The 12,254-nt window shown below is 41.6% G+C and overlaps 2 protein-coding genes across 7 annotated transcripts in view; both read left to right on the plus strand.

The window, feature by feature from the left end:
- LOC122575844 (origin recognition complex subunit 2) overlaps positions 1–5,405 on the plus strand; it is a 112,868-nt gene extending 107,463 nt beyond the window's left edge. For 5 of the 6 annotated variants that reach the window (XR_006319554.1, XR_006319559.1, XR_006319555.1 and 2 more), the window contains one exon: positions 5,335–5,405. The gene's annotated coding sequence lies outside the window, so the exon portion shown is untranslated. The remainder of the gene's footprint in view (positions 1–5,334) is intronic. The other variant, XR_006319553.1, reaches the window with a different exon arrangement.
- The window catches only part of LOC122575845 (speckle-type POZ protein), a 44,409-nt gene that overhangs the window by 19,851 nt on the left and 12,304 nt on the right, over positions 1–12,254 (plus strand). The window contains exon 2 of the mRNA XM_043745323.1: positions 5,335–5,479. Within this exon, the coding sequence (XP_043601258.1) occupies positions 5,335–5,479 (145 nt within the window). The remainder of the gene's footprint in view (positions 1–5,334; positions 5,480–12,254) is intronic.

Here is a 12,254-nt window from a genome sequence, read left to right on the forward strand (position 1 = left end):
GGCCCGATTGACGAAATTTCAACATCAAATGCCCATGAATAGACCGAACTCGTCTTTGTTCCTTCGCATACTTCCATTTCTCCAACAAATCATTTCGTTCGCGTATATTATATTACGTATAAAAAGTATCTGTTGTTCACTGTATCTCGTAATAATCATATAACGTCCATCTGAAACGAATTCTTTATATACCAAACAATTTAACGTCATTAAAGATTCAGTCGAATTAGATGAATCTGTACAGCTTGATCTTCATTAAGACGTTTGCATTTGTATGAACTTTCGACTGGCCTGTCGTTCTCTCTGCACAGTAGTATTACATGCACCGATCAGACAATTTTGCTTCGTTAACCGATCGACTATTCTCGTCGTTTCTTGGAACTGATTCCGCAGAACCAGCATCTAATATTACATATGTAAAATAAACGAGTGTATGTCAGATATTCGCGCGTCACTTGCATCCAATGGAGGACAAGACATAGCCAAAATTTCCTGGAAATACGTTTATTCTCGCTAATCGATCGCAAGATGATTGCTCCCTATAACCGATCAGCAAAGCGTTACCGTATTCCTTCCACGAACTACGCTCACGCGTGCATAGAAAAAGCGATCTGCGAATCGTCGTTGCTGGGATGCGGTCTCTCGTTTCCCACAAAATCGGATCGCGAGCATGCACACGAGCGGTCACGTTCCCTCCCACCCACGCACCCTACGTTCACCTGGCTTGAAACGTGGAATCACGATAAAACCGTTTATCTTTCTCTCGGCAAAATGTCGCTCGAAACACCGCGCGCCCCGAATATCGGCCCTCTTCCTCTTTCGTTCGACGCCTCTGACTGCATATCTAGCGCAAAAGCAACGTGGGAGTAAAACGTGGAAGTGAAAGTTAGAGCGAGGCAACGTCGGTGAACGGGAGGGACGTCGTGCAAAAGGCGCCAGTTAACATGTCGACGGATAAGAGGTTTAACGAATGGATGTATCACGCTCGCCTTTTCAAACCAGATTTACGCGACTCGCAGCCGAATTTTGCCTCTTTTCTTTCTCAGCTATTATTTCCGTGTGTCGTCCAAACGAATTGTTCTTTCTCCGTTTTTGTTTGTTAGGCGATTTTGTCAGCGAATTGTCGTCCCCTTTGTGTTCGGACGTTTCGTTCTGGCAAAGATTAAGATGGAACACCTGCGGTTACGGAAGGAAGCGTTATCGTTTAACGGAGCAACGTTCGAAGAATAGAGAAATCAAATCGGAAGCAACGCGATATCTTTATCTCTGTTATTTTATGTTCTCTTTTATTTTATGTGACACGCTAAATCCACAAGAATTTTGATCCTACTTACGTTATGGCTGGGTAATTTATCGTCTCACGGCTTTGTCATCCTGTGGCTCGCTTCGCAGCTTCATGAATTTTTATAGACATGTTTATCGGCATTTTAATAATCCTGTTTGTCGGCTTTATAGATTTATATCGAACATTCTCATTTCTTAGTTTTTATAGCGACGCTGCGATGAGAAATGCGATAAATGTTATGATTATATTGCGACATTTAAGAAACTAGAAGATTCAATCTCCAATGCGAAGGAAATGCAGAATACTTTCTCGAATTGTCTTTCGCCGTGGCTGATGAAAATTTTCGGTCGTTTCTTTCATTCTGTCGCGTTTACAGCGAAGTAAGAGTAACTTAATCGCGAGATTTCTCTTATCTGCACTTTTGCTGCTCGCAAGCAGCGTGTGTTGGAAAGTGAAAGGGGGGGAAAACGAGGCTGTTTTTCGTTTGCCAAGCACTCGTTGCATATCTTCCGGAAACGGAGATACGTGTATCTTATCGAGGCATCGAAATCGAAGCAGCAAATACTTCCGCATTTCGAATGTCAAAAATATCGTGTACTTGACCCAAGACATAGCTATTCGATGATTTATTTCCATACAATATCATAGTTTGTAGTAAGCATCGATACAATATCTAAAAATTTCAAATATCCTACAACTCGTCGTAGTTCATAGATTCGGATATCGAAAGATTGGAAAATTTCAAAATGAAAATCGAATATTTTACGGTGTTCTGCGAAATTAGAATTTTCTGATGAACATATTTATCCAAAAAGCAAGGACTCGCATAACGATTCTACGCAGGAAATGCGGTCTGTAAGATGTAAGAATCGCTTATCGCAACGTACTCTTATTTTTTTTAGTATCGCGGTTAATCGTATGCGCGGTTGAAACACTTTTTCCATTGCTACGTGAGCGCCCGTTTGTTGAACAACAATTTAACCGTATGTAGTTCACCTCCATACCTCCATGCGTCTCTGAATGTAACGCAAACGGCATCCGTAAGCCGAAACGTTGTCCTTTGGAAGGGGATAAATACTGATATTAATCCATCCGGTGTCACGATCATTCACGAACACTTTTATTCGATGCTCTGCCAGTTTCAAGGGGTGTGTCAACACTGAGAACATTTTAAAGGAAACAATTTTTTCAACGTGCTATTCATCGTTTTATTTATTTCGCCAGTAAATTTGATTAAATCAGACAATTTATTTCATGCACCGTCAATTGCTCGGTGTGATTTACTTCCGTAAGAAATAATTCTGACTAGACAGCTTACCATAGAAGAATAACACACTCATTGAATTAAACTTAAGATTAGTCATCTTCTTTGTTCTTTATTTCCAACAATTTCAGTGTTTCTTGAAGTATATAGTAATTTAAAGTTCTTAGTTATAATGCTCTATTTCTATGTCAGAAATTGTTTAATTATTCTGTATTTAAGTTACATTTTAAGAGCGTACGTTGCATTCAGAGAACAGATTCCTTGGAAAGTTATCGAATTGGCATACCTTCCTTCTTTTCTCAAGTCGATATAATGGTAACGTTAGTTAAACTCGATAGTAAAATATACAAATATCAATGTGATAATAGTTAATTGAATGTATAAAGTCGAACGTGTGGCTAATTTCGGGAATCAAAGGTTCACGTTGCAGGGTATTCGAGTATAAACGGTTTTCCATTGAATAGACAATCGGCGTGAAACATCGATGATTTTTATACAAGTTTCCGTCTTCTTTTTCTCGGTATCGCGTTTACATCTGAGTTGTTAAGGGACTATAATTATCAAATTAAAGATAGCACGGCGTGATAAAAAACGTCGTGAACTAGGGAAAAGAAAAAGCGTCGTTCTACCTTCGTGTACCTATTATCAGCCTCGAGTGGCACGGTTTGAGTATTGATTTCCAGAAACAACGATACCAAACAAAATTACTTCGTATTGTCGTGATTCTGGAAAATAAACAAGGCTCCGATATATTAGTCAATCATTGTTACGCAATGAGCGCGATTACGTTTAAAGGTGGTGGGAAATTAACCGATAAAAAGGAATATAATGGACGCTAAACAACGCGATTATTCGTTTTAATGGCGATGATGATGGTCGTTGAGAAAAGTGGCTAAAGAATGGTAATTTTTCATCCATTTTAATAGCTGTTTGTAGGCGCAGACGATGATTAACAATTACTGTAATAGCTTTTCGTAGATTAAGAATCTATTTGGAGGAATCGAGGTAGCAATAGGAGATTCATATACTCAGGTTCAAACGTTAAATGCCACATTGGTATGGTAATACTATTCTCTTATGACGCATGCAAATTCCTCCACATCAATATATTTTCTAGGTCTGTGGGCTAAACTTGTGTACTACGTATTTCAAATCGATACTCATCAATTTTCTTTTGTAAATCTATGTCTCGATACGATTAAACCTACCAACTAATATATCCATCTTCGAAGCTTTCCTTAAGGATCCTTCGAAAATCCTATCATAAATCTATTTTAATAAATATTCTGTTTAAATTTGATGTAAGATATATGCTCTTCGACAATGTTTATATTTCGTAATATACAAGCGAAACTACACTTTCCCGATGCTATTTTAAAGCGCTTACCTAATCTCTGACTATACCGCGATACAGTTCGTTCGGCGTCACGGAAAAGAATGCCTACTGGGAAAAATGCAAGGGTCTCGTGTCACGTAGATGAGGACAATTCTTCCATCGTCCTTTGTCTGTTATTTCGCACCTTTGTACTTAGCGGCGTGCAAAAATTTCCGGTTACGATGAATTTTTAACTGTAATTTTTAACTGTTCGAAAAACGATAACCGAAAGACTTTTAAGTAACATCGAGTAATACGAGGAGCGCGATATGCAAAAGATAATAGTATACAACACGCAAACGCTGTTATAACTGTTGTATAATGTTACTTAAAATTATTTCAAAATACCGCTTGCAAAATACAAAGCGAAGAATCTATTTGGCCCCGAAATTTTCGCGCGTCACTGTAGATACAAGATATTGGAAAAAAATGCAAGATACTTCAGCGTGACATACTCGTCCCAGATGTCACTGAAATGATATAAAAACATTCGGCCTGATACGGACAGAGCCACTCGTTGATTCTCGAAAATATTTGATTATCGTATCATTAACAAGTGTCTGGCTAACTTTCGGACAAGATAAACGTATAAATTATCACTTGTGTATGATATAACAATATAGATTAAAAATAAAGTACGAAAAGGCACGTTTGACGTCTATCTAAAAAATCAAAATATGTAATTTCCGCTAAAGGCAAACGCTCGCGCAACGCAGAAACGACAGCGACGCTCGATCGTCGTCGAAGGTTCGATGCGATTAACCAACCTGACCAATCCGCCCCCGCGGTTATCGCGTTAACGTATCGATTGACCGACCCGATAAGGGTTAAAAGGTTAAGACGAGAAGTCGCGTTGCGACCTCCGCTCGGCTAGAGAATCGAGAAGCAGGTCCGATGAACCTGCGAGGCTAATGTACTCGACTCGATGATGCTCGAGTAGTTCCGTACTTGGCGCACGTGAGCACCATCGCGTGCCCTGCATACCCTTCTTCTTTCATGCTTCTTTTATTCGTCTTACCCTCCCCGCCCTGCGGTTCTCCGTTCTCCAACTTCCTCCAACGTTCAGTCCTCCTTCCTCGGTCACCCCTTTTCCTCGCATCGAACGACTCGTGTGTCCCTCTTCGTAGTATAATGTAACGAGAGACCCGTTCACGCGTGCCTTCTACACTGGAACACTGGATAGTGTTCTTCGTTTCAACAACAGAAGAAATTCTTATGGTTCTAGGAACGTTCGGTTAGCGCTAGAATTACAAATAGTTAAAATGCAAAATTTGCTTCCAGGAAAGGAAAATAAAACGACACGTGGCCGCTAGTGTGATCGTCACGCGCAACAACCCCGAAGAGTGCGAAAATTTTACGGAGAACCGCGCAAGCTGAAACTAACATGCGAACGATTTGTTCGTGTTGCAGACTTGCGGTGAGCGACTGTGCGCCTCAAACGTCGCGGGTCAGCTCAAACTTGCATAGCAGCAGTAGTATGGCAGTAAGCCGTGTACCAAGCCCTCCACCACCGGAAGTGAACACCCCTGTGGCCGAAAATTGGTGTTACACGCAGGTACGTATCGAAAAATTCTTTCAATCGAAAATTATCTCGAATTGATCGACGATAGAATTAAAGCAAATTATTGCAAATAATTAGGAACTAGTTTCTCACGAGTTGTACTTGTAATAACGCGATTATATAAGTTATGATTTCTAGAATTTTAGAGTATATTAGGAAGTAATATATATCGTCGGCTTTGTGTGTATAGTGTAACTGTTTTTAATGATTCTTACGATTCGAACATGACTGTTGCGAGAGCAATGTCTTGTTAGTGCTACCGACAGGGCGAAGCCAATCTAATTGCAGTTTAATTGGTCGTTAGCGATGACAGTGAGCTTCAGTAACAGTTGGCAGAGCAGAGTACTCGTAGGGACCATTTGTTACCGTGTTTTGTATTGTACATGATTAGAATAAGACCGTAACTTTTAACGGTAGAAATATACTTTAGGTAATTAAGGATTTCTCATGACGTTAAGGAAGTTTTCTCGTATGTCTCACAGAATGTCCGTTACAAACGTTAAGCCGTGGACTAGAGAGAAGTGTTTGAAGTTACGTTAGTGAGGATTCGTTCGATTTACAATTTAAGCATTGTAATCAATACGTCCTAACCTTGTGTAATCTTATTTCCTGGTGAGAGGAAAATGTCTATCGAAACACTTGAATGGTCTTCGTTCACGTGGGTCGATCTCAAACATTTGCTCCGAATATTCTTCCCTCGCATCTCCGAATTTCTAGATTTCTTTCTTCGAGTAAAACTCCCAAATCCCTGGATCAAACTCTTCTCATTCGTTTAAAAATCGCTCCCAAAACACTTTTACGACACAAGTACTCTCCCAATTCGAACCACGCCATTCAATTGAAGAGGATCGAAGAAGATGAGATTCGATGGAAATCGAACTTACAGGCATCGGAATCCACGTCACCGAGTTGGCCAAATAGAACCCCTGGAAATACGTTTTGGACGTGTCAAAGGGTTCTCCTACTCTTCTAGGTCAATTTCGTCGTCTTCGTCGATATCATCCTCGTGGTCGCGCGTGAGAGCACGCACTCCTGACGTTCTCGTTCTATTTTTACTGCTCGTCCCCTCGCGATGTGAATGACCTGCGACTAGATATCCCGCTGCTCCCTGCCGCGATCTCTAACTCGCCTGTGGAAACGTTCACTAGCTTCCCCGCGAAAATTCGTCACTTCGAGGTACTTTTTCTTCCGATATAAAAAGCATCGGAAATTACTTGGACGGTTCCCGAAGCAATCTTCGACGGTTCGAAGACACGAAATCGAGCAAAGAGAATCGTCGAAGCGGAAGTTGGAAACGATGGAAGCTTGGTGTCTTCCGTTTCACGATAGTCTTTTAGGTGATTGTAGGAATTTCTTCTGATCGAACATGCCAGAGATTCGACTTAAAATCATCTGGCTGGTTCCTCGATCAATTTTCGATACTTTGGATTATAGAAGATAGGAGGTCGATTTTCCTTGCCCTTTGAGCAAGAAGATATTACAGAGATATTAGATAGTTTGTTAGCTGTAAAGTTTACCATAGGTTCTCTCGTCAGAAGGAACTTACTGCGAAGTAAACTGGTGGATCCAGTGTAGTCGACATAAGTCTTCGATGGATGGAACCTCTGGGGACGTCTGCGTAGGTCTCCTGGGAAGGGGCGAGGCATACTCGTAGATTGGTTGCGGTAGGATGTGGTCGAAGACGATCGATTCTGGGTGCGATTAATTAAGTACGACAATTTAGCATTCACATTCAGCGTGTTGCAAAAAGACACATTGTACCGCGTTGGAAGATACAAATATGTTAGCGAATGGTGATTGACATGCTATGAATTTCAGGATTCTAACTATGCAATAACTGTGTAACATTTTTACGTCCCTAAGTAAGAAATTTAAACATCCAAAATCTTAGATCCCTTTTTTATCACTTTGTATATCTGGCAAATAATATTCGGCAATACGATTTAACATCTCGAACGAGATTCTCCCTCGTGAAAGAAAAACGAATCCGCCACAAAACTCTCGAGGCGTTATTTACGTAATGCAGAAGCTACCGAGGTCGAATTCGAGGGCAAGATTGCGATCTTACTTTTTCTTCTGCTTGGTAAGGGGAAGAAGTTGGATGATTCGAGGCGAAACTGCAGCACTCGAAGGAGTAACTCTCGGTTTTCAGGGAAGACGCGGGGTCCCCTTGCCACCGAATCGAAAGTCGATTCGTGCTCCAGTTAACTTTCGTAATGCACGCGGCGATTTCGCCTCGTCAGCCGCCGCGGAGCCTGGTGCAGCAATCGCGCGAGCTCGCGCGCTGAATCTGTCGTAACACTCCGATCGATGGGCTCGATAAAAGCGTAGAAAGCGTTGCGGCACCGTTTCCAATTGCTCCCTTGCTCCAACGACTCAGGGTCTTCCCTTAATAGCCAAGTTTCAATGAAAAATTGGAATATCCAAGAATTAATGAGAATCGATTATTCTTATTCGCGAAACAACTGCTTCTATATTAACTGGAAATGCGCTAAAATCCAACCACTTGTCAATTAATCTACGATAGATCTATTTTATCCATTAAAGTCGTATTTTTGAAGTAACCTATAGCTTTTAAAATAAGCTGCAAAATACCTTTACAAAAATTCACTGCAAATTAATTCGTCAACTACGCTTTTCCCTATGTTATCAAGTTCTGTTAAGAAAGGATCACCTTATCGCAATAAATTTTTCCTGGAAGATAAAGCGAAGACTCGTCTAAGGATGACACTCATCGTCGTCGAAATCCGCTGGTCGCAGCTCTTCCTGTTATTCATGGTACCGTACCACCACCATCTCCGCAATCTTAGACTTTTTCGACTACTCAGACTGTTTTTCTATCCGACACGTACCATTTCCTGTCTTTCGTTCGAGTCAAACTTAGATTCGCCGTTTCTTTGATCCACAGACTGTAGCAATTTTCCACGTTATTATTCCAAGCCTATCAGATTCCTCGACTTATAACTGTTTATATTCTTGCTCTGTTGTACACGAGCTAGACTAGTACTGGTCATGAAGCTGATTCGCAAGCCGTGATAATTTTTCTACACTACTACTTTTTTCTTTATTACACTGTTGATCTAACTTTGCCAAATCATCTAACTACAATTACATCACATTCTTTTACGCTTTTTTCATTTCAGCCTGTCCATTCTGTTTTTACCACTCGACATCCATTATGTCTTTTTTGATTTTCTCGACCGATCGTCGCTCATCAACTTATCCTAATTACAAAAATCTATATCGCTCGTGTGTATATATACACACACACAAAGAGCCAATGAATTTTGTAATTTCCTTCTGAATCGTTCAAATCCCCTACAATCTGCATAATCAGCAATCTACGAATTCCAACAATGTTCTACTATCCTCATCGATCTAAGTTCGTCAACTTGCCTTATTAAAGAGCAACCTAAATCACCCACGCGCTTCCAACCCACCCATTCAATTTCTTAATCAAATCTCGTCCCACTCGACATACATTCATAGAGTCGGCAAACTTGTTGGCTTGCCGAAAAGCTCGCAACCCCTAACAATCTTCTCCATCTTCATCCATTCATCCACCTGTAATTCCACGAAACATTCAACACAAATTCTCCTCGCGCACTCTCAACTTGTTTTTTTCCACCGACTCGTCACCTAGACGCGAACCCCATATGCCAGAGCCATTATCACTCGTTGCCTTTCATTTCCACGTCGTTATCTCGAGGCACGTGTTCCATTACATCGTCAGCCAACCAGCCAGCCAGCCAAGCTGCCTCGTCTCTCGGTGAAAATAAGTTCGCGAGAAGGGCTAAGCTCCTCTGCTCTTCATTCTTTTTCTTCTTCTTCTTCTTCTTCATTTTCTGCGTCATCCTTTTCTTCCTCTTCGTCTTCGTCGAAAGAGACGTCTCCTTCTACTTTTGTTTGATTGTCTTCGTCTGTGTTTTCTTTGTCATATTCTTCCCATCTATTCTTGCCTTTCTCGTTTTCTTTCTTCGTCTTCTTCGGTTCTTCCTTCGTCCTATTCTTCTCCTCCTATTTTTACTTTGCCTCTTTCCCTTGCCTCTTACCATCTTTCTTTCGACAACTTTTTCTACCGTTTCTTCGTCATCGTGTTCTGCTTTTCCTATTAGAGAGCTTCGTTTATTATTGGAATGAAATTTTAGCCGATGCTCGATTAAGCGAACTCCTGTCAATTATTCCACTCGTGCAAACACGAACTCCCATCTGCGAGAAAGAAAAATCGTTAACGAGTAGAACCAATGAGTTGCTATTATACGAATTCCAGTTACCGCTCGTCCTCTGATGGATTCCGATAAATGAAGTTCCACTGTATACTCCCTCTTCATCGTCTCCACCATATTCCTCCTTTTCCTCCTCTTCGTTGTCTTCTTCTTCTTCTTCCTCTTAGATAAACAAGCTCGACAACGTTTCTCGGGAATTTCGATTTTCTCGCGGGAAGATCCACGATCGTTTACCTCGTGCATGTTCGACCACCGTATCCAGGACTCTACCGGAAGCCTCGACTTGGTCTGCTTGCTGCTCGAAGCCGCGTACGCCGCTCCCGTAAACGGGCACGGGTGATTCAAGGCCGATCGTCGACGATCGCCGGGTTGAACGACTCCTGGGGGCGTCGACCGGGCCACTATCTTCGTCTTCCTTACTCCTCGCGCTCCAACGTGCTGTTTTCTTCTATACGGAAACGGCCAAGACGATGAACTTTGTGCCTCTGTGTTCCTTACGCCTCCTCTACCGCGGCAGATCCTCTTCGACGCTCAGAACTCTGCTTTCGACGTTTCTTCAAATACACCGATCGCTGCCGGTCTCTTGGCCAGGCTCGCTTCTGGTCCGGGTTTTGTTCAAGAAGACGGCGAAGTTTGAGTTTTATCGGCAGCGATCTAGAATTCGAGGGTTGGCGTGGTGCCGCGAACACTCCGAAGTTGGGTTTTGATGAGAGTTTTTGAACTCCGGGGGAATTTTCGCTTTGTTCTCTTGGACTCTAGAATTTTGAAATCGACACGTAGGGAAAATAATAAGGATGTTGAATACTGGAGGAGCGGAGAGGATAGAGACTAGAATCTGTTACGAAAGCGAGGGAAAAGTTCCAGTTAAGGGTGATGAAAGTTTCAGATATTTTGAAGTAGAAGGAATGGGAGATAGAAATTAAGCGAAAACGGCGGAATAATGGAATTAGAGTCAGGAACTTCGAAGCAAAGAAAGTGAAAATGAAGTTTTAAGCATTTAAGAAGTAGAGGGATAATAGGAATTTAACCCAGAAATGTGAAAATAAAAGATAGAACCTGTGACTTTAGAGGATTTTCATTATCTCAGGCCATCTTCCAAACTCAACTTCCATCGAACATCTTCCATAATATCTTCCATCTTCTCCTTTAACATCTCCTAAATCAGATTCCGTTTACACGTCCGACATATTTTCATCCAATTAATTTTCAATGGAGGATCTTCCGAATTAAGCTGAATTTCAATCTCTCTCTACTCCTGTTTCAAGAAAATCGATATCGAACGGTCGCGCTCGCGAACAAAGGTACCGCGCATCTCGTCCCGTAATCAGTGGTCGATTGTTAAAAAAACTAGACGTCAGGATTCGCGTCGATGACGAGCATTGCGAGCTTTCCGTTTCCATTTGAGTGGCATCCAAGCGTTTTAACAAATTTACGAGCACCGATATAACCGATGGCTGGTGAATCCCGTCGGTGTGCTTCCACCTAAAGAGCCTCTGCAGAATGTTATTTCATCTCGAAATAGACTGGAAGTCTCTCTCATCTTGTTGATGAATTATTTCGATGCAGTAGAAACGAACTCGATTTACCGGATCTCTTCGAGCATCGAGATTCCATCTTCCGTCTAATCGTCGCGTTCGTGTCACCTTGAGTTTGAGGAAAAATCTAACACGGCCTCGACTACCGTCGTGTAATTGCGAATCTTCCAAAGAAGGATTCGTTGGAAGATAGTTTATGTCTCTACTAGAACAGAGGGATATAAATGGTGTATCGGTTTTGGTCTGACGGAACGAAAGAAGAGATGGATGTTTCTGCAACAGTGATCAGTCAGCCACCGATCTTTGACCTATCTCGTTCATGAAACACGTGATTCAAGGACGATTATGGACGATCATAGCGAATCGAATGATTCACAGGGGCCATCGAGCGGTACAATTTTTCTGGTTCCTCGTTACCTCGTTCCGAGGAAACGGACGAATCATATCGATATACCTCTACTCCACTTGCCAAGTTTAACAGTACTCGGAGCCGATTAACAGTATTCTACAGGAGGTCGATGCTAAGTATCTATTCTTATACACTTCTCGTTCTTTTTCTTTCTTTCGATGTCTTTTTATTGATACTTTTATTGATACATCGGCTCACACTGATAAGCGAAAAATGTTAGGAAGATGTAAAATTTTATTTAAAAAAGCTTGTCAATGTATTAACGATATCCGTATAGTAGCGAACTGTCTATAATATTTCGATATTATCGATTCTTCAACGGTATCGGTGTATCGATGCGGATTCAATTTATCGATACCTATCGAGAACCTTATCGTTAATAGCTCGCCTAACTTATCGTTACCGCAAATCTGACGTAACGAATAGATAGATAGAGGGAGGGAGGGAAAGAGAGAGAGGGGGGGCCACTGTGCGGATCACGTGATCTCAGTTAACGAAAGGAATACACATGAACTCGTATTCGAGGGGGATCAATCAAACGTGTAGGCAGGTTTGGATCATGGCCAACACGTACTATTACGTTTGAAGATACGGAATTA

This window comes from Bombus pyrosoma, linkage group LG15, assembly GCF_014825855.1.
Source record: "Bombus pyrosoma isolate SC7728 linkage group LG15, ASM1482585v1, whole genome shotgun sequence".
Classification (NCBI taxonomy): domain Eukaryota; kingdom Metazoa; phylum Arthropoda; class Insecta; order Hymenoptera; family Apidae; genus Bombus; species Bombus pyrosoma.